General features: G+C 35.9%; 1 protein-coding gene across 5 annotated transcripts in view; it reads left to right on the top strand.

Moving 5' to 3' along the window:
* Positions 1-481: 481 nt before the first annotated feature.
* HNMT (histamine N-methyltransferase) overlaps positions 482-23,605 on the top strand; it is a 46,270-nt gene continuing 23,146 nt past the window's right edge. Inside the window, exons 1-3 of one of the 5 annotated variants that reach the window (XM_059392819.1) lie at positions 482-568; positions 1,578-1,673; positions 13,480-13,532. In XM_059392819.1, the coding sequence (XP_059248802.1) occupies positions 1,630-1,673; positions 13,480-13,532 (97 nt within the window). In that variant the 5' untranslated portion in view covers positions 482-568; positions 1,578-1,629. Of the gene's footprint in view, positions 569-810; positions 1,230-1,531; positions 1,674-8,970; positions 9,089-13,479; positions 13,533-23,605 lie in introns of those variants that run through there. The other 4 variants (XM_059392818.1, XM_059392817.1, XM_059392820.1 and 1 more) reach the window with 4 other exon arrangements.

Genomic DNA, 23,605 nt, shown 5'->3' with positions numbered 1-23,605 from the left:
TAAGGTAAAGGCACAGCTCCAAGAGTAGTGTGACCATGAATGCTTATAAAAGAGGGCTTGGGAGTGTTGAATGCTTGGAGGGCAGTTTTGGAACTTAATCAGAGCATGGGAATGGCTTAGGCAGACACACTTCTAAGAGATGTATAGGAACTAACTCATTAATTCTTAAAACCTTTCCTGAGATAGATACTGTTATTAACATCCTAAGCTGGAGGAGTGATTTTCTTTTTTCTTTCTTTCTTTCTTTCTTTTTTTTAAAGATTTTATTCATTTATTTTGAGACAGTGTGAGAGAGAGAGCGCGCGCACAATCAGGGAAGAGGAGAGGGGAGCCAAGGGAGATAGGGGAAGTAGATTCCCTACTAAACAAGGAGCCTGATTCTGGGCTGGTTTCCAGGACCTTGGGATCATGACCTGAGCGAAGACACTTAACTGACTGAGTCACCCAGGTGCCCTGGGAGTGGTCTTTTTAAATACCTATCCTGGGTAAAAAGTCCAGCATGTGGATATTCTAACACTTTGCGTCTTTGGTGATAACGCTGGGCCACCAGAAGCTCATCCAACCCTAGGTAAGATCCAATGCTCAGAAGCACTTGGGGAATTCCTAGAGACTTGGCTGGCTTTACCCTTTCTCCTGCATTTGTACCCAGAGAGTGATTTCTCATTCCCTTCACTGCCTCCAGCAGGCTTCTCAGACCTACTGGTTAATAGTTCCTTCCCCTTGGTTTATGCTAAAGAGACTTCCTGAATCACAACAGCATTTGAAGAAAGGCAGTGCAGGAGTGTAAAGTTCAAGTACTGAGCAGGGGGAGGGCAAGAAATTCTCCTATAGAAAGCTCGGACCGGAGCTAGGAGGAGGAAATCTGTCAAAGATTTCAACCCCGGGAAGATTTCTAAAAATGGTCTTTAGCTCTTTCCATGGGTGTTTATCCCTGTGCTTGTCGCCTTTTGCCCTTAAAGCCGCCACTGTCCCACTTGGAATTTATGTCTGGCAGCTGCTCACAGACAGGATATTATTAGAATCCAGTCTGTGTTTTCGACTTTCTGAACTTGAAGCGTTAACAAACAAGTTGTAGCAGTGGATTTATTGCTTTACTTTCCCACCTCCCTTTCTTACAAAACAACAGTGTAAGGGTTAAAGTAGCAGCCAAAGTCCTGTACAAATGACTGACGTAATAATGAGATTTGCACACCAGCCTTCAGTGCCTGTTAAATTCAAAGCAGGTTTTGGTGGGTTTTGTCTTGTGTTGTTTTGTTTTTGTTTTGGGTTTTTTTTTTTTTTTTTTTTTTTTTTTTTTTTTTTTTTTTCTTTTTTTTTTTTTTTTTTTCTTTTTTTTTTTTTTTTTTTTTTTTTTTTTTTTTTTTTTTTTTTTTTTTTTTTTTTTTTTTTTTTTTTTTTTTTTTTTTTTTTTTTTTTTTTTTGTGGAGGAGGGAGGGTAGGAGGGAAAGGGTTCTGTTGAGGAGAAGAAATAAGGAACTGGGAAGAAAAGGAGGGGAAGTTAAACTTCCTTCTCTGTCTTCCATCAAAAAAGCAAACATGGCATCTTCCATGAGGAGCTTGTTTTCTGACCACAACAGATACGTTGAATCTTTTCGGAGGTTTCTCAACAGTTCCACGGAACACCAGTGCATGCAGGAATTCATGGACAAGAAGCTGCCAGGAATAATAGCAAGGTAACAAAAAAAGGACGTTTTTGTCAAAAAGACAAGCCTCCGGCGCCTGGTGTGCAATGATAGATGGGTCGAGCCCAGCCCTGCAGGCTGGGTGCGGGGATAAGAAGGAGCTACTGATAGCAGCTTCCACCCAGCCCTCCTCGCCCCCACCCCCACCCCTGCGCCCCTTCTCCTGCAGTGCTTTAGTTAGATGCTCGCTTTCTATGTTCAAAGGCTCCGATTTGTGCAGGATTTCCAGCTGCGCGGAGATAAGCGTTAACCATTTGAAGGCATACAACCATGTTCGTTTGGGAAAAGATGCAAATCTTTGAGCTCAGATTTTTCAGTCCTCCAGATTTCGCGTTTCAAAAACGTACCAAATGCAGAATTTAGTATTCTTTTGATTAGAATAAAATATAAATAGTTACCAAATACTGTTTACCCCAGTGGATTGAGGAAAGGGTGCTTCTGGGTTCTCCGAATATCCATTTAAATTCACTTCCTTATCCATTTTTACAGTTATCATTCTCAAAAAAAAAAAAAAAAAAAACCAAAACAAACAAACAAACAAACAGAAAAACAAAAACCCCGTCTTTTCCTTTCAACTTAATATTAGCAATGTGGTTCTTTAAAAAAAAAAAAAAAAAAGGGCATTTTCCCATTATCAGTGAAACTCACCAGTTCCTATCCTTCTTGCAGACTTTTTTTTTTTGGGGGGGGGGGGGGGGGGGGGTGATTAATGTGTTCAATTTGTGCCAGAGCTGATAAGCATTATGAGAGTTAAAGATTCCACATGCTAAAGATAATCAAATCACCTATCTGGGGTGGACTGCTGTAACTTACTCTGCTTCAGGAAATAATGATAGAAAACTGGAAGAAATAACTGACTGTGGATCCAATTTGCAAAAGCAAAGAAAACTGATACTTTATCTTTTGCTGGATTTCTCTATTGTAGGCCTGAAATTCTTTCACCAGGACAGTACCTCTGCCTGATGAAAGCAGGCATTGTTGGATGTGTGTGAAATTCCATTTCCCTTTATATTCTCCATGGTTCAGTTTTAAATTTTTTTAAATAGAGTGTTATATAATTTATTAAAAATTAGTTAAGTATTAGAACAATGATGCCAAAATCAAAGCAACCTCAAATACAGGTAACTTCTTATCTAGGAACTAATAATTTACTTCTTTGGGTCTTTTTGTTCATTTCAAAATTAAAGATTATAAGCTAATTTCTGAATTCTTTTGCAGTACTAAAGGTCTGTGTTCATATCTGTAGCTTATCCAGACCCTTGGTTTTCTTTAGTCATCAGTGATTCGAAGAGGCACCGTGAATGGATATAACATAATGAATGATGACCCCTATCTTCATGGTGTCCACAGTCTGTTTTGAAATACTGAATGTAGACTCTGTGAAAGACTGAAGAACTTTCAAAAGCATAACCAAATGAGCACTGCAGTGGTAAAAAAACAAAAAACTGGTTCCTAGCCCTATTTACTCCCCTCTCAGAAGCAACCACTTTCAACATTTTATTTTAGCTGTTTCTTATGAAATTTTCTTTCCTAATTCTAAATAACATGTTATTCTTCTTTTTCTTAATTTTACTGTATTAAAATAGCTAAATCAACACATACATTTCCTTCCCTATCATGTCAGTATATTTATGTCAAAATTTTGGGTTCAATAATTTGAATGTTTATATCATTTTGCCTATGTACCTATTATACATAATTGAATGATACATTATACTACAATCACATTTCCTTTCAGGTACTTTTTGCTTTTTTCCTAGAGTTAACTATTGTTTTGATTTTAGTTTCTTTTCTTAGTTTTTAATATACCTGTCACTACTTGTACCCCAAGCAGAAGGATTAATTTTCTCTCAATATAATCCAACAAATCAAGTCATCGTTAATTTTTCCCCTTGGGAACATCTTTTCTGGAACTCTGTTCATCTTTTCCACTCTGGTGATTTGCTGGTGATCTGCCATACAATTATTGATAGAATTTATTTCACCTTATAGAAATTCTCTTCTCCTCTCTGCAGTACTGAATACCCTGATTCTGGTTCTCATGTCATTCTTTTCTTGATTTCTTTAGACTTTTATCATCCTCGACTTTGTCCTACCCCTCCCCGCCACTTCTTCTTGTCGTTTAAGTCTTCCCCAGAAAGAGTGCATGAAAAGTAAACTTCTTTGAGATTTTGTTATGTTTAAAAGTAACTTCAATCTATGGTCATCTTTATTAGATAGCAATTGCTATCTTGAAATGTTATATCAGAAATTTAAAGGTATTTTTTCATTTTCTTTTAGCAACTAGTTTCTATTGAGAAATCCAATGTCCTTCAAATTGTTCTTGTTTGGCTTGTGACCTTTCTGTTTTGTTTTGTTTTTGTTTTCCCTACTTAGTCGTTTTAAGGATGTTCTGTCTAGTATTCTAAAATTTTAAGATGAGTTGTAGTGTGGGACTTTTTCACACATTTTATTTTTAAGATTTTATTTGTCAGAGAGAGAGGACGGCAGGCGGAGCAGCAGGCAGAGGGAGAAGCAGACTCCCCACTGAACAGGGATTCCAAATCAGGACTCGATCCCAGGACCCTGGGGTCATGAGCTGAGCTGAAGGCAGAGGCTTAACCGACTGAGCCACCCAGGCATTCCTTTTTCACACGTTTTTGTGGGTAGTCCCTGGGCCACTTCAATCAAGATTTTGATCTTTCATCTCAGGGAAATTTGGTATTATTTTATCATCCCTTCTCTCTGATTTTCTTTCTGGATATTATATTCATCAAACACCAGACCTCCTGAATTAATTCCCTAATTTTCTTACATATCCAATTTTTACAATTTTATCTTATAGCCCTTCTATTAATTTTTTTACTATTATAGTTTTAATTTTCAAAAGTTTTCTTTTTTATAGCCTGTTCATCTTTCACAAGTGTAATACCTTTTTTATCTATTATAAAATTTTCCTCTGCTCTCTGCATATTTCTTCTGAGTGCTCTTTTTCTGTTTCTTTTGGTCCCTCTCATGTTAGGGGAACTTCCTAGTTACCTGATGTGATTGATTATCCCTTCAATCAATAGTGAGACACTAAAAAAAGTGTTCAGATCCTTTTTGTGTATGTAAGTGAAGTTTGAGTGGGTGACTCACTGTAGGAATTGGATGTGAATTCAGTTGTTTACTAAGAGATTCTCGGAGGTCAGTATTGTAAGTTTATTCATTAAGATGGTTTGTTTCCTTGGAGAAACAATCCCCATCTGGATGCAAAGTGTGGGGTGGGGAGAGTTCCAGTATATTGCTGTAAATAATAAATTGTGTTGCTGTTGTTATATGTTATACATTTATTATTTTTTAAAAATATTTTACTTATTTATTTGATAGAAAGAGACTCGGTGAGAGAGGGAACACAAGCAGGGAGAATGGGAGAGGGAGAAGCAGGCTTCCTGCTGCACAGGGAGCCCAATGCCAGGCTCAGTCCCAGGACTGTGGAATCATGACCTGAGCCGAAGGCAGACACTTAATGACTGAGCCACCCAGGCACCCCTATATGTTATACAGTTAGATCCCTGGCTGGAAAATGGTAAGTTTTCAATAATTATTCATCATAATGTGTGAAATAGGTTCATGGTAGTGTCTAATTCATAGAAAAATTGTGAAGATTCAAAGAGTGAAATCACTTAGTTGTGGCTGGACAATTGCTTGACAATTGCTGGACGATTAGCAATAACAATTCCTATTACATGTTGAGTGCTTGTCATGTGCAGACACATTTCTAAGAGATTTACGTGAATTAAATCACTTAATCCCCACAGCTGTTCTTTAAACTAGATACTATTATTACAATTCTATACAGTAGGTGGTATTATTATCCTATTTCATAGGTAGTAAAGATGCAGAGAAATTAAATAACTTGCTTAAGGTAATATGTCAGTAGGCCATGGCTTCAACCTTGGTGCTGTGCTCCATGGCTTCACTATGCTATCTACAGATATAAAGCAGTTTTAAGAATTAACCAAGCCCATAGATAGGGATGGGTGTATTAGGACTATGATCATGAGTGGGAAGATAATTAGAACTAAGGAAGGCAATTCATTCATAGGTGTCCTTGAATCTATCCTTTGTGAACTTGGCTTCAATCTGTTTTTGTTCTACTACTCTGTCCAGGCTCTCTCATATCAGGGGAAAAAAAGCAGCTGCAAAGCTAGAGTCCACATAAATACCACTCCCGGTTCCTGTTTTCCCTTTCCATTCTCACCCTTTCATTATAGTACAACAATCTCTAGATCTTATTTCTCTTTATTCAGCTCACTTTTAATCTCACTGCCATCTGACTTCTGCCTTCAACATTCTTTTTAAAACTATTATCAAAGATACTCGTATTGCCAAATTCAATGGAGATGATTCCTCTTTATTTTTTGGTAGTACACTCTGCTACTGTTAACACTACTAATGGCTTTCTCTTTCTCTGAGTCTATCCTCTCTGAGCTTTACTGTTTTCTTCTTTGTCCCCTTTGTGTGTTCCCCATAAATCAGTGACTTTTAAAAGTTGGCATTACATCATTATCCTACTACTTGTCTAATTCTTTGCAGTATGCTTGGGTGGTAGAATCCAGTCTCCTAGTTAGACCATAACTTTATGATGCTAACTTTCCAGAATACATCATTGACCCGATCTGTCTCCCACTCAACTTAAATCTTGCATATCCAAATGTTTGTAGAATTCCAATTAAAAAGAGAAAACAAAAAACAAAGCACCCTGACAAAACACAAACTTGCCTTCAAACTATATTCTCCAGCTTCTTTTTTTTCACCATATGCAGTCACCCAAGCTGGAAATTCGACAGTCATAATACCGTTTTCCCTTTTATTAGCATCAATCAAAAGCAAGTCCTACTGCTACCTCCCAGTAAATCAACCGATTCCATTTCCAGTACTAAAACCATATACTGAGCTCTAGTTTTTTCTTTAGTTTTAATCGAAGTATAGTTGATATACAGTATTGTTTCAGGTACACAATGTAGTGATTCCATAAGCATACACATTACAAAATGCTTACAACAGTAAGTATAATTACCACTTGTCACCATAAATTATTACAGTATTATTGACTATATTCCCATGCATTCCCATGCTTATTTGTTTTATAACTGGATGTTTGTATCCTTTAAACCCCATGCCTATTTCACCCATCACCTCACTCCCCACCCTCTGGCAACCACGTGTATTTTCTATATTTATGAGTCTGCTTCTGTTTCTTGTTGTTATTGTTGTTGATGATGCCTATTTGTTAGTTTTGTTTTTTAGATCTGATGTGGATGTGAAATTATAAGGCATTTATCTTACTCCATCTTCTTTATTTCACTTAGAATACCCTCTAAGTCCATCTATGTTGTCACAAATGGCAAGTTCTCATTTTTTAAATGGCTGAGTAATATTCCGTTGTGTATATGTATCACATATTTCTCCATTCATCCATTCTTACTTAGGTTGCTTCCATATTTTGACTTTTATAAATAATGGTAAGCATAGGGGAGCGTATATCTTTAATTAGGTTTTTCCTTCTCTTTGGGTAAATACCCAAAAGTGGAATTGCTAAATTGTGTTGTATTTTTATTCTTAATTTTTTAGGAATCTGTTTTCCATACTCTTTCCATACTGTTTTCCATAGTGGCTGAACCATTTTACATTCTGACCAGCAGTGCACCAGCATTCCCCTTTCTTCACATCCTCACTGACACTTGCTATTTTTTGTCTTTTTGATACTACCCATTCTGACTTTTGTGAAGTAATATTTCACTATGGTTTTCATTTACACTGCCCTGACATTTAGTGATGTTAAGCATCTTTTCATGTGTCTGTTGGTCATCTGTATATCCTCTTGGGAAAAATGTCTATTTAGGTCCTCTAAGATTTTTAAGTGGACTTTCTTTCTTTCTGTCTGTCTTTCTTTTGTTCCTTCTTTCTTTCTTTCTGTTGAGTTGTAGGCATTCGTTATATATTTTAGATGTTAACCCTTTATGGGATATGTCATTGGCAAATATCTCCTCTCATTCACTAGGTTGCCTTTTGTTTTGTTACTGGTTTCTTTGCCATGCAAAAGCCTTTTAGTTTGAAGTACTCCCAACTGTTTATTTTTGCTTTTTGTTTCCCTTATCTGAGGAGACAGAGGAAATATCTTGTGAAGGCTAATGTCCAAGAGATTACTGCCTATGTTTTCTTTTAGGATTTTTATGGTTTCATGTCTTATATTCAGGTCTTTAATCTATTTTGAGTTTATTTTTTCTTATGGTATGAGAATGTGATCCAGTTTCATTCTTTTGCATGTAGCTATCCAGTTTTCCCAGTAACATTTATTGAAGAGACTGTCCTTCACTTGTTCTATTTTAAGATTTATTTGTTTGTTTTAGAGTGAGAGAGCATGGCAGAGAGAGAATCTTTCAAGTAGACTCTCCACTGAGCATGGAACCTGACATGGAGCAAAATCTCATGACCCATGAGATTATGACTAAACCAGGAGTCAGATGATTAATCAACTAAGCCACCCAGAAACCCTCTCATTGTATATTCTTGACTCGTTTGTCATAGGTTAATTGAGAATATAAGTATGCATTTATTTCTGGGCTTACTATTCCATTCCATTGATCTATGTGTCTGTTTTTGTGCTAGTAGCATATACTTTTGATTATTATCACTTTATAATATAGTTTGAAATCTGGGATTGTGATACCTCTAGCTTTGTTGTTCTTTTCTCAAGATTTCTTTGGCTATTTGAGGTCTTTTGTGGTTCCTTACAAATTTAAGGATTATCTGTTCTAGTTCTGTGAAAAACACTATTGGTATTTTGAGCGAAATTGTATTAAATCTGTATATTGCTTTAGGTCATATGGACATTTTAACAATTTTAATTCTTCTAATCCATGAGCATGGTATATCTTTTCATTTATTTCTGTTCCTTTAATTTCTTTTATCAGTGTCTTATAGTTTTCAGAGGATACATGCTTCACCTCCTTGTTTAAATTTATTCTGAGATATTTTATTCTTTTTTAATACAATTGTAATTGGGATTGCTTTCTTATTTCTCTTTCTGCCAGTTTGTTACTAATGTACAGAAATGGAACAGATTTTTATTAATTTTGGATCGTGCAACTTTACTGAATTGATTTCATACCTCTAATAGTTTTTTAGTGCATCTTTAGGTTTTTGTACATAAAATATCATATCTATAAAGAGTGACAGTTTAACTTTTTCCTTAATAACATGGATGTCTTTTCTTTTTCTTGTCTGCTTGCTGTGGCTAGGACTTCAGTACTATGTTGAACAAAAGTGGTAAGAGTGGACATCCTTATCTTGTTCCTGACCTTAGAGGAAAAGCTTTCAACTTTACACCAGAGTATAATGCTAGCTGTGGGTTTTTCCTGTATGGCCTTTGTTATGTTAAGGTATGTTTCCTTTAAGCCCACTCTGTTTACAGTTTTTAACATTAATAGATTTCAATTTTGTCAAATGCTTTTTTGCATCTAATGAGATGATCATTTGCTTTTTGTCCTTCCTTTTGTTAATGTGGTATATCACATTGATTGATTAGCAGATATTGAATCATCCTTGTATCCCGCTATCAATCCTATTTGATTGTGGCGAGTGATCCTTTTAATGTGTTGTTGAATTTGGTTTGCTAACATTTTGTTGAGAATTTATGCATCTATGTTGGATACTGGTCTGTAATTTTTTAAAAAAATTAGTATTTTTATTTCATTTTGGTATGAGGGCAATGCTGGCACCACAGAATGAATTGGGAAGCATTACTTCCTCTTCCAGTTTTTGGAATAGTTTGGGGAATAATAGGTATTAACTCTTCTTTAAATATTTGGTAGAATTCTCCTGTGAATCCCTCTAGTCCTGGACTTTTGTTTGTTGGAAGTTTTTAAATTACTGATTCAGTTTTGTCAATAGTAATCTGCCTGTTAAGATTTTTCTATTTATTCTTGATTCAGTCTTAGAAGATTATATTTTTCTAGGAATTTATCCATTTCTTCTATTTCTCAGTGTATAATTTGTTTGCATATAATTTTTCATAGTATTTCTTATAATCCTTTGTATTTCTGTAGTGTCAGTTGTAACTTCTCTTTCATTTATGATTTTATTTGAGTCCTCTCTCCACTTTTCTTAATGAATCTGACTGAAGGTTTATGAATTGTTTAACTTTTCAAAGAACCAGCTCTTGGTTTCACTGATCTTTCTAATTGTTTTTTAAGTCTTGATTTCATTTATTTCCTCTCTGATATTTGTTATTTCCTTCATTCTACTAACTTCAAGCTTCATTTATTCTTCTTCTAGTCCTTTAGGTGTATGATTTGATTGTTTGAGATTTTTCTTGTTTCTTAGGTAGACCTGTATCACTATCAACTTCCCTTTTAGAATTGCGTTTGTTGCATCCCAAACATTTTGCACTGCTGTGTTTCCAGTTTTATTTTTCTCCAGGTATTTTTTAAAAATTTTCTCTTTGATTTTTTAGTTGACTCATTGGTTTTTTTAGTAGTGTGCTGCTTAGCCTCCATTTCCCCCCCTCTTTTTCCTTATAATCGATTTCTAGTTTCATATTGTGATCTTTTCTGATGTTTGATGTAATTTCACTTCTCTTAAGTTTATTGATACAAGTTTTGTAAGCTAATATGATCTGTCTTAGAGAATGTCTATGTGCACTTGAAAAAAATGTGCCACTGTTTGCTTATTAATTTTCTGCCAGGATGGTCTATCTATTGATGTAAGTGGGATGAAAGTCCCCTACTATTATTGTATTACTGTTACTTCTTTATATCTGATAATATTTGATTTATATATGTAGGTGCCTCTCTGTTAGGTGAATAAATATTTACAATTGTTAATAATTGTTTTTGTAGCTCTTCTCTTTTGTTTTGTTCTTGCTATATTGCCAGGTGATTTGATGACTTTCTTTAGTGTAAAGCTTGGATTCCTTTCTCTTTACTTTTTGTGTATCTACTATAGGGGTGTTGTGTGTGTGTGTGGTTACTATGAAGTTCACATATAACATTTTATGTATATAACAGTCTATATTAAATTTATGGTTGCTTAAATTCAAACACATTCTAAAATAAAAACATTTTTACTTCTGTTCCATGTTTTATGTATATAATATCATATTTTACAACTTTTTATTCTGTGTAATCCTTAACTAATTTTTGTAGATAGAATTTATTTCATTACTTTTATGTTTTACCCTTTATCCTAGCTTTATTTGATTTTTACCAGTGAATTTTTTTTCCTTCATAGTTTTCTTATTTCTAGTTATGGCTTTCTCTTTTCCACATAAAGAAGTCCCTTTAACATTTCTTGTGAGTCTGCTTTAGTGATGAACTGCTTTAATTTCTGTTTGTTTGGGAAACTCTCTCTCCTTCAATTCTGGATGTTAATCTTACAGGTAGAATACTCCTGGTTGTAGGCTGCTTTTCTTTCAGCACATTGAATACATCTTGCCACTATCTTCTGACCTGGAAAACTTCTGGTGAAAAATCAGGTTATAGCATTGTGGGATTTCTTCTGTACATAAGTGCTTTCTTTTCTCTTGCTGCTTTTAAGATTTTCATCTTATCTTTAGTTTTTGGCATTTTAACTATTATGTATCTTGGTGTAGACCTCCTCTGGTTCATCTTGTTTGGGGCTCTCTGTTATTCCTGAAACTGCTTCCTCCCACAGGTTGGTGAAGTTTTCAGCAATTATTTCTTTGAGTAAGTTTTATGCCCCTTCTTTTCCTTCTGGCACCCCTATAATACAAATGTTAGTACTCCTGATATACAGAGGTCCCTTAACCTATCCTCATTTTTTGAAAATTTTTCTTTTTGCTGTTCAGCTTGGGTGCTTTCCATTATCCTGACTTCCAGATTGCTGCTCTGTTCTTCTGGATCCTCTAATGTGCTGTTGATTCCCTCTAGTATATTTTCCATTTCAGTTATTGTATTCTTTAGCTTTGATTGGTTCTTTTTTCCATTTTTCTGTGTTTTTACTGAAGTCCTCATAGAGTTCATCCACTCCTCTTCCAAATCTGGTGAGCACCTTTATAAACATTACTCTCATTTCTTCATCAGGTACCTGCTTATCTGTTTTGTTTAGTTCTTTTTCTGATATTTTGTCTTGTTCTTTGTTTGGAGCATATTCCTGTGTCTTCTAATTTTTTTTGATACTCTGTTTATTTCTGTGCATTAGTTGGTCAGCTATATCTCATGGTCTTGAAAGTAGTGGTCTTATGTAGAAGGCATTCCGTGGGGCCCAGTAATGCAGTGCCTCCATTCGCCAGAACCAGGTGCTCCTGGGGTGTCCCTTGTGTGGGCTTTCTGTACCCTCCTGTGATCAGATTGCAACTACTGTGAGCACAATGATGGCCAGAGATGGCCTATAGCTTGGATGGCTGACAGACCAAGCTATAGCTTCTGGGCACTTGCTGGTCAGTGGTGTAAGCTCCCAAGACAGCTTTCAGAGAGGCTTAGCCACAATTACTGCAGGTTTGCTGGTGGGTGGGGCTGCCCCTTAGTATCCTCAGTGAAGAAATCACTTTTGTGGGGCACTGGTCCCAGGTGGGGTTGTCTTCTGGGTGTGATGGTGTAGGACCTGCTTTGAAGGGCTGCCTGCTGGGGCAGGTCTGCAGGGGTTTGCCAGGAAGAGCAAGCAGTAGATGGAGAGTGGCAACATTGGCTACTACCAACATCTAGCTAGTTAGACTGAAAAGGGGCAAGAAAAATGAGGCCTGCCAAAACTTCCATTCCTGGAGAAAGCTTCTACCCTCCAGCACAAACGCTGAGATTAGTTAATACATTTCTTCCTTCATGTCCAGGTACTTTTCAAACTTCTGTCTCTGTACTGGGTCTCTGATTGAGTGATATTGTGTGCTGACCTTTTAGGAGCAGAGTCTCCGTTTTCTATGGCCTGGCTCTCCTGGAGTTAATTCCTGCTGATTTTTCAAAGCCAGATTTTCTGAAGGCTTGTCTTCCTCGTATAGGTTCCTGTAACATGGGGTGCATCAGCTGGGGCTTCACCCCCTCACACCTTAGGAAGGATCTCCTTGCCTTTGATACCCCTCCAGCCTGTAGTTGCCATGCTGAGGGTTTGGGTCCTCCCATACGTCCACCCCTCCTACCCTTCTTGATATGGCTTCTTTATGTCTTTAGTTGTGTAAAATCTCCTTCTGCTAGTCTTCAGGTTGTTTTCGGGGTGAGTTGTATTATATGTCATTGTGGCCTCAGTGTGTCTGTGGGAGGAGATCAGTTTAGGATCCTACTACTTTGCCATCTTTCCCTTTTCTTAATACTGGATTGTATTATCTCACATTTTAACTTAAGAACAAAACAGAGTTTTATTCACTTTTATATCCCTAATGCTAAATATGGACACACAATAAATGTTTAAAAACATTTGTTCATTGAAAGGAAGTTATCAAGAAAGAAGAAAGCATATATACAGTATTAATCACCTTAGCCTTCCTTCTACTATAATGGATGGCTTATTAGATCACTAGACTCAAAGGCTCACTTTATCTGGTTTTTTTTCCATACAATCTCTAAACAAATGGCATTTCCTGTCTCTGAAATGTTTATAGTGCTCTTTTCAAAAGTCTCACAGTTCAAAGTCATTAATGAGTAGAACATATTTTCTAAAGATTTCTAAACACAGCAGTGTAACCACTGACCTGAGTGTGACCTTTCATGTTGACCTAGTTTTTGTTCATTATAATTTTAGTTTATTCTCTTAAACTAGATTCAATAATCAGATTTTACAAAGCACATAGCACATTTTTCTTAAATGACATAATTTTTTTTTTCAGGATTGGTGATAGAAAATCTGAAATTAAGATTCTAAGCATTGGCGGAGGTGCAGGTATGAATAACACATTTTTAAAATTTGTATTTCACTCCAACCACCGTGCTGTTTGATAGCAATATTTTTCGTTCTTTAAGATAACTATTTTTCTTTGCTTTTGGAGGAGATTGGCTTATTAAAACTAGTAAGAGTAGTATTATTTCAACTAAGATTAAAGCCCCTATAAGGGGCACCTGGGTGGCTCAGTGGGTTAAAGCCTCTGCCTTTGGCTCAGGTCATGATCCCAGGGTCCTGGGATCAAGACCCATGTCAGCCTCTCTGCTCACTAGGGGGCCTGCTTCCTCCTCTCTCTCTGCCTGCCTCTCTGCCTACTTGTGATCTCTGTCAAATAAATGAATAAATAAAATCTTTAAAAAAAAAATAAAGGCCCTCATAATTTTATAACACTTGAGATTTAAGCCTTCATTAGTATAGAAATATGGATAAGATGTAGCATTTAATATTTATTTTTTTAAGATTTTATTTATTTGACAGAGAGAGGGAATGAGAGAGAGAGAGAGTGCAAGCATGAGCAGGGGGAGCTATAGAGGGAGAAGCAGGCTCCCCACTGAGCAGAGAGCCTGATATGGGACTCAATCCCAGGACCCTGGAATCATGGCCTGAGCCGAAGGCAGATGCTTACCTGACGGAGCCACCCACGTGCCCTGAAGTGGCTTTTTAATACTTTTTTATAAATGGAAAAACACATAGAGTAAATTTAAAGGTAACTTTTATCCAAAATCATTTAATTGTTCAGGGTAAAGGAAAATTTCACAGGATATTCCTTACGCTTGTGCCACCTATGCGTGGTCGTGGACGGCTTGCTGGTTTGCAAACTGTTAATGGTCCAGGAGGAGACAAAGAAGCATGCACTAAAATGTAAATCTGTGCACAGCTCCCTTCATTGAGAAACTATCAATATAAGGGGAAAATATGTTTAATGACATAGTTCATTTATACTCTTATGGCCCCACTCTTTGAGTTGCACTGGCCAAAACCTTTCCCTTCCTTGGATTCAGTTCCCAAACTTCCCCTCCAAAACACTCCCAAACCCACTTTTACAAGCACTTCATGGCCTCACTACTCTTAGATCTGTGCATGTATCCTAGGAGAAAATGAATGTCTGAAAAGGCAGATTGATGTGGGTGTAGTTTCTGACTACATTAGAGCTTCTGTTTACTCTTCAGTAAAATGGAAACAATGAATTCTACCCCATAGGGTTGTAGTGAGAACTATACAGATAAAGCACATTGTTACCACTCCTGTAAGGTACAGGCTGGTCCCCTCTTCAAAAATAAAACAAAAAATTTCATTTGCAGACTTCCCCTCATAACTCTTGAGTAGTGTTGGTTTTATTTTTAAGTTGCTGGTCACCTGGAGATCTGAGTTAATATATGGATATGTAAAGTATAGTTATATATATATTACTTATATATTTATACCTTTCTTTATTCCTTTGTTTCTTTTATTATTTTTGATTAAGTGATATTTTTGATTTTTATTATTTTGATTAAGTGATAGCTTAGTATTGGTTACTTCCTGGTAAGAAGTAGACACTACACTACAACATGTTATATAGTGTCAAGTGGTGATCTCTCGGGTTTCTCAAGTATAAATGCTCTAGTGACATGTGAGTAAGTTAAATTGTGACCCATGTGAACCCAAAGATAACTAAGAGCCCTCTAATGGAATTAGAATCATTTGCTTTTACTGTAGTCATTTATTCATTTTTCATACAATATACTGTGATATGATGTAATGAGGGCTAACTATTTAAAATGATTTTTGTTTATTATTATCTTCTACCAAGAAAATAAAAACCAGCAAGGACAAATAATGAAGGATACTGTCATGAACAGTATTTTAGAGATTGCTTAAGTGAAAATATCCTATCATTGCTTATTGATATTCTGAGTCCTAAGGATTATAAAAGTAAATTCATTTAATCAAGACAGTTTTTCCAGTGAGTTCTGCATATGAATTTCAGGCACCCAACAGGCAGTGAGACTATCATTTGATAGTGTCACTTGTGCTTGGACAAGAAGAGAAGCCCTACAAGGAAAAGTAATTAAAAACAATCTCTATCATGGCCAAGTTAATTGACCTTTTAATATAAAGTTAATTGAATTTCTAATGTAAATTTGTCCAGATGCTTATAAGCTATCTAGAGAAAGGAACATTTGGCCTGCACAGTGATTCCTTACACAGAGGTGCACATAGGAGCTAATATAGAGAACTTACCAAAACAAAGGAAGCAACACTTGGAATTTTTCTGACTGAGCCCTAACATTGTATTAATAACAGGCTCTGCCTTGGGGAGAGAATATGGGTGCCCTTTAAGGTTACTCTTCATAAGAAATTGATTAGAAATATAAGAAGAACTCCAAGGGAAATTCAAGCTATAGATAAGATTCTCGCTTAAGCAAATCAGCTATATGAAATAAAAACTGTTTTATTTAAAATTCCTAGGTCTAGATGTTCCTGGCATGAAAAAGCACTGCTTTATAGTGTGAGGACCCCATTTACTTAGTTCGAATGCTCACATACCAATTGGGACATGCTTATTTGATAACCTGTCATTGCCTAACTGCAAGCACTGGGCAGAAGAACAGTATATTACTATACAATGAGGAACTTCCTATCTTTTAGAGAAATTGTCTCTCCACATGTTCTACAATCTACAGGATACCTGAGAGTTTTGCATTATCCTTTGACATCAGTATCCTTTCAAGTCAGTCACTGAACTCCAATCCATGGCAAACAAGGCCACTGGCCCCATCTAGTACTTGTGCTTAGCTTCCATATTGTATCGTACAAGATTCTACTTCCTTCTTAGCTTATAGACCTGTATGGTTTCACTACATAAATGTTCTCTTCCTGATTGCCTAGATACCTGCAGATTATCTTCTGCATATCTTTGGTGCAAATATTTTCTCTACATACATACTGGTGCGACCACTTCTCCGCACTACAATGAAAAAAACAAGTAAAAGCAAAGAAACTAAAAACTTCTCTAAATGAAATTGCTGCTTTTATCACTTAATACTCATGCTCTTTGTCAGCCTATTTGGTTTTCTTTTCAGAAACGTGGGCAGGGGAGTACTATGCACCCTTTTAGTCTCCTGCTTCTCTTCTGTAGAAGTTGGTGACATGCTTTAATGAAACACAAAGCAACTGGATTTGCTTTTATTCAAGGTCTTTAAGTACTCATACCTTGTTCATTTTAGCAATTGTTTTTAGATACTGAGAACAATTGCATTGTATTCTAAGTCTCATAGGATGTTTTTTTTTGGTTCATTCTGAATACTGATGCTTGAGCCACTCAATGGGGTTTCATTATTATTTGATTTTTAATGAATATTGTCTTTATGGTGGATAGTACATGAAGAAAAATATATTCTTTTTGGTAAAGGAGAATGCTAGTAATTTACACTGCATACATTTATGCCTGGAAAAATGTTCCAGAAGGCTGTAATGGGCAATGTGTTCTCCTTGCTCTGGGCTCTGCTTAAAGGAAAACCTGCTGTACTATTCAGTCCTGATGTTCAAATGCCAGAAAGCTTTATAAGGATTAGATAAGATGATAACAAATAATTTCATTTTATTCAATCTTCTTACTTCTATTTTTATTAACCTTTTATGTACTGACTCAACTGCCATTATATATATATATATATATATATATACATATATATATATATGTTTATAGATAATTTTTTAAGATTTATTTATTTTATAGAGAGAGAGCGGGGGAAGGATAGAGAAAGAGGGAGAGAGAATCCTCAAGCAGACTCCCTGCTAAGCATAGAACCCCATGCAAAGCTTAGTCCTAGGACCCGAAGATCATGAACTTAGCTGAAATCAAGAGTCATAAACTTAACCAACTGAGCTCCCAGGTACCCCTATAGATAATCTTTGATCAACTGAAGCAACTCACATATGAAATATAGGTAGTATGAAACCTCTCATGACATATTTTTGGTAATAATTCTGTTGACATAATGCTGAGAGCAATTAGGTGATTTTCTTGTTCTACAACAACACGCAGACATCAGCATTCCTACTGAGGTTAAAAAATAGAAAAGAGTTTAGAAACCATCAACATCTCATTCTACAAATAAGAAGCTCGAGAATCACCAAAGCAGAACAAAAGGCAGGTCTCTTGACTTTAGTCCAGTTTAACAGATTTTATGAAACAAACATAAAAGTTAATTATTGACTTGGAAAACAAGATATTAGGTACTTAATAATAACCAGCTATTTGAAAATCTAATCTTTTGGATATTAACTCTGTCTCTGTTCATAAGGACATGTTAAGGTGACACAGAAGTTTTATTTTCTAAGCTAGTTGGATAGAAGGGAAGGAAATGTAATTAGGGCAGGAACAGAAAGAGCCAGTGTGTTAAGTTTAGAAGCAAGGAGGTGGTAGGAACTAAAGGTTAATGTTTTTCAGTCATCCAGAGTAAGCCAACCATTTATATCAGCAAACTGGGAATGACTGAAGAAATACAGAAAATGAAGGGATTTTTTTTTTTTTTTTTTTAAGCCTGGTACTTGCGGGGGGTGGGGCGGATTGAATGTGGTTTTTCCCATCTTCAGATATTTTGAAATACCACCTTAAAAGACCACCAGAGACGTGAGTCAAAGCCAAGCAGCAAGGGTCGTTTATTGCAGGTTCGAACCTGGACCTCTGCGCTGCTCCTTGCTGATAACGCCTAGGGGTACAGAGCTGGGTTGGTGCAGGGTTTTTACAGACAGATACAAACAAGTTTTGGGTAGGGCTGAGCTGATTGGTTGACAGTTTGAACAGGCATACTTGGCGCCAGCGGATTGGTTCAGGGGGCCCGCGCGCGGGAAACAAGCAAGCGTTCATACAGAAGCGAAACTAGCTGGTTAACAGGATAAAAATGCACTTCTAGCCAGGGGGGTTCTTTTGGTCTTTCAATTTCATGTTGATCAAATTACAGAATATCTACCCCCTAAAGAACCAATGGTTGTAAGAGAGAAAGATTTCTTGAGTCAATATTAAAATTTACTGAACAAACTTGTCCAGAATGAAAGTACACATCTTGAGATAAGGTGTTATCTGTGGTTCAAGGAGTAAGCATAGGCTAGAAAATATTGCTCAGACATACTGTGGAAAGGACTTAGGCACTGATTTCTTGGATGCTGGGGGCATTAAAGGTGCTTTTGGTCCAAAAAATCTATGGTTTCATGAGTAACCTTCTAGAAAGTGGTAGACATTTCTCTAGAGTGGTATGGCTAACACCATGTTTGGCTATACTGAGGAAGTGGAGTTTAAATGGGGCTTCTAGACATGCACATAATTTTAATCTGTAATGCTTATAAGTTGAAATGAGTAAGTACTATTTTACTCAAGTGCAGCATACTAGTAGATATTCTATGATATGGAATCTATTGATTAACTAATTTACAGAATTTAGGACTGTCTGCTTTGGATAATCATAGTTTAGGGCCTCAGATATTTTGTTAAAGGCATTCATAACCATATTATTAAAACTACATATAGTTTTTAACAAAATAGTTTACCACATTGTATTTAAAACTTTCAAGTGAAATGGAAGCATTATTAACAATAACTACATTACCAATTTGAGAGAAGCAAGCATATTGCTATAGCATTGGAACCATTGTCATTAAAACCAGAGTAAACAAGATTGTTTTGGGTAATTCAATAAGGCTTGAAACAAGAAAACAGGATAATGAGCAGAGTGAAGACAAAACTACCATTATTTGCAGATTAAATGACTGTATACTTAGGCAAATAAACTCAGTTGTACAGCCTTAGAATTCATAAGAATGCAGTAATGGCCTGATATAGGTAAAACAGATAAAAAGCAATGTGATAGATCCACATTCTTTTTCTGTTAACGCGTGAGCTTTTTATTCACAGTTTTGAATATCTACAATGTACTTGAAAGTCCTTAGCATGTGGTTTGTTCAATTTTGCTCAAGGAAAAATTTGTATCTTGTCAGTTTTTGTGACAGTTTGGGACAATCTCTTTAATCAGTGAATAGGCTTCCACTTGACATTTACTACTGAATAAAACTTTGTGATTTAATGTATATACTCATGCAACCCAGTGTAGGGGGTCTGTTGTTATCTTCATTTTGCAGATGTTGAACTTAATAAAGGGGCTTGAGGATTACAGAGATTGGGATCAATGCCCAGGGTCTTCTGTAGCTTTGTTTCTATCAACAACAACAAACTTATAGAAGTGATGAAAAAGTATTTAATTAGCTAATAATATTTAATATTAAAATAAGCAAGCTATTTGAAGAAAAGTTCAAATTTTCACTGAGAACAACTCGACAAGAATTTAAAAAGCCATTAGGTAATACTAATGAGACTACAATGATATGGAAGCTTTCATGTATAAAAGGTAAAGGCATGAAATGAAACTTTCCTGAAGTAATGTATCAAAAAAAAGTTCTGGTATTCATCAAATACAGAAAGACCTGTTCATTCTGGCCATAAAAATACTGACATGCTTAATATATAGCCACCCCCTTGCTGTCCCACCACAGCCCCAGCTGCTGCTTCAGCCCCTCCTCACCGGGTCCTGGACATGTCTACTCCCACCCCGTACCCCTGTCCTCTGCCCCCCATCTCCAAGAGCTCCAGCATTTAGACTGGTCTTGCCCAGTGAGGAAGTCTCTAAGAATGTGCTACAGTTCTTCAGCCTGCATCCTTTCTCAACATCTGGCATCCTTGTCCTTAGGCCTTGTCTTTTGTTTTGTTTTGTTTTTTTATTTTTAAGACCACCAAAGCCCAAAAGGCTTATTCTAACCATGAGTTCTGGTTCTTGGAATTAATCTGAAAAAAAAAAAAAAATCAAGATTTTTGCACAAAAAGTCAGGGTTTGTTGTCAGGTTCTTCATAATAGAAAAAAATTAACTATATACCAACTAACTATATATTAAGATATATTTACATATAAATATGTATTCATATATATTTCCACATACAAATGTGTAAGTTTATATACATTTATATTATAGTATCAAAGATAATTAAAACAATTATCCCATTTTAGAGAATATAGTATTGCCACCATAAATAACACATTTAAGTATATTTTGATATATTCATGATTTAACTCTCAAGAAAGAAAATCAAAATAGTTCATATACATAATGATCTTGCCTGGGTAGACTAAAGGAAATTATTTGAAAGTAAAAAAGGAAGAGCATAAGCAGGAAATAAGCTAAAATGTTAATTTTTTTTTAAATTTATTTACTTGACAGACAGAGATCACAAGTAGGCAGAGAGGCAGAGAGAGAGGAAGAAGCAGGCTCCCTGCTGAGCAGAGAGCCCGATGTGGGGCTTGATCCCAGGACCCTGGGATCATGACCTGAGCCGAAGGCAGAGGCTTAACCCACTGAGCCACCCAGGCGCCCCTAAAATGTTAATTTTTGTTTTCTCTGGTAGTGAGCTATTTATTTGATATTTTACTTCATATCTTTTTCTCAAGTTTTCTGTGGTATACATTTTATAACCAGGAACAGGAAAAATAAACCCAATTAAAATTATAATCTTATAGTTGATGAGAGATGATGATAAAGAGTATACTCATTGACTTCTGACAGCAACTTTAGCTATGTGGCTGATACCCAAAGCACTGCTCCCACATATATGTTTTTGGGACAGTTTTCCTTTGGCCATTTATGACTCACTGGCAATAGCATTATACCTGTACAAATATTTTAAGAACCATGTTATCTGTGTTATAGCTTAGCAGAGGTTTTTTTTCAGAGGACACAGATTCTTCCATGCCTGATCCAAGTACATGTTAGCCATTATTATGAGGGTGATGGTGGCCAAAAGGATGGTAATTATCCACTGCCTCTTTTAGAGACATTTGTTAATAACGGTTTCCTGTTTTTTTATTCCATGAGGGTAGCAGTCCCTTAGACTCTATTCATACGAGGGTATAAATGACTAATAATTTTCCTCAGCAAGAAAAATTTGTTTTAATGATTATTAATATTGCAGGCTCACATGAGTGCTTGTGAAGTTTATTTGAGAGACAGAGAGGTATGAGAGAGCACGCATGCATGCCAGTGTTGATGAAATCACACCATCTGTGTGATTATCTCGGACTACCTTTGCCAGTTCAAGTAGTTTAATCTTATAAGTCCTGTCTTTGGGCATGAGGAAGAAAAGTTAAGAGAATGTTAGCACTTCACTGAGGGTAAAACAGTGTAACTTTTAGACATTACAATATGGTATGGATAGACTTTACTTCTTTCTATGTATGTGTTGAAGTACCTGTCAAGTATCTGTGCAGTTAGGATTTATAAATTAAAAGTTAAGGCAAAACTCATGTGAATTGTTTATCAAATATCTCTACATTTCCGTGTTAGGCACCTTTTGGGACATTTTTTTCTAAGTTGTACTTCATACAACATTTTGGTAGCATGGCTCTTTTTAGGCCTCCTGCAGTTGCAAAGTATTCAGGCAGTTTTGTTCCTGGGCTAATAGCCAGAAGACACACAAAAACAAATGGCAATGCCCTTTTGACTTAGAATTTATATTTATAATTCCCTTCCTGAGACCCTAGAGCTATTTTAATATTCTATCTCATATTTCTTTACTGACAGAATTGCCTCAATCCTGAGGCACCCAAGGAAAGAGAGAGAGAGAGAGAGATGAGGTGATCTTGTCAAGAATCTTCTATCATTCTCACTGCAGCTCAACATCAGATTGCTCTTGCTCTGGTTACAAACCCATAGCTGAAATTGTTTTTCATCACTAAGCACAGAGTTATCTGGGCAATTTTTCTCCATACATTTTTTTTTTTTTTGCTTGATATTCTAGTAGAGAGAACAAAGAAGATTATGATCTTAATGCAACATGTAATAGAATAAAATTTTTCCTGCTATTAATCTAAAGAATACACATGCATGCATTTCAATATGAGAAATGAAGCAAGAATAGAAGGAAATCAAATGGCAAGTGGTATCTCCAGTCTTTAATCCACCATTTTCTTGACCCAAAGATTTTCTCATTTTGGGAAACTCTAAGGTTCTCAAGCTGGGATTTGTGTTTCATTTGATGGAAGACAAGTAAGAAGAACAATCAAGACAATACAAATACATGATGACTGCTCTTACAAGTTGTCATTTTATTATGTAGCTGCTCATTTAGAAGGGTAAAACTTCATTCCCTCATTCCTCATCTCCTTAAACTTTCTCTTAAATGTCACTTTTTACATGAAGACTACTTGACCAATCAGTCGAGATTCACAAACTCTCCTCCATGGCTTCCCCCTTGCTCCTTTTGCCTTGGTTATTCTCCATGAGACTTATCACTATTCATACCAGTTGAGTATTTTTGTCTGTATTATTCATTGCTATATCTCCAGTGATTAGGACTTGGCATTTAGTAGGTGCTGAAGAATATTCATTGAATTAATGTAAAATAGCTTCAATTTATTGAGCAATTACTATATAATCATGAACTGAAGTACAAGATCTCCATATAGTGCCTCTGCCCTTTACAATAGCCTAGACCACATTATCTCTAATTTACACATATGTACTTTAAAGGTAGAGATATTAATAAATTTATATAAGATAATTCTGGAAAATACTAAATTTGAGCTCAGTTTTGTCTATCCATAACCTATGAGTTTTCCTTTTCATATTTTTTTTCTATATTTAATCAGCTGACCTTGGATTTCAAGCAAGAATGTAACACTCCTCTGCTATCTGATTAAATATATCACTCAAGTTGAGGGAATGGAGAAAGGTTGTCTAGAAGATGAGATCCCCGCCCCCTTTCCTTGTTTTTGAACTTTTTCTAAGTTCCACTGTCAGGGATTTCAAATATATATATCCCTTTAAATACAGATATGATGCATTTAAAATATGGCTCATATGAAATCGAGATATCCCAACCACAGAACTATCTGACTATAAAATTAAATAAAGATTCAACATAGCCCCAAAAGAGAAACAAAGTCATTTTATACTTGTGGCTGGTTTGAGGAATGGGGTGGTACAAAGGAAGATTTGTATGAAGGGGATTTTAAGAAATTAATTTTCATTTAACTTTCTAAATTAAG

This window comes from Mustela nigripes, chromosome 3 (genome assembly GCF_022355385.1).
Source record: "Mustela nigripes isolate SB6536 chromosome 3, MUSNIG.SB6536, whole genome shotgun sequence".
In the NCBI taxonomy this organism is placed as follows: domain Eukaryota; kingdom Metazoa; phylum Chordata; class Mammalia; order Carnivora; family Mustelidae; genus Mustela; species Mustela nigripes.
The sequence above is the reverse complement of the archived record's forward strand: the minus strand, read 5'-3'. Positions and strand labels throughout refer to the sequence as shown.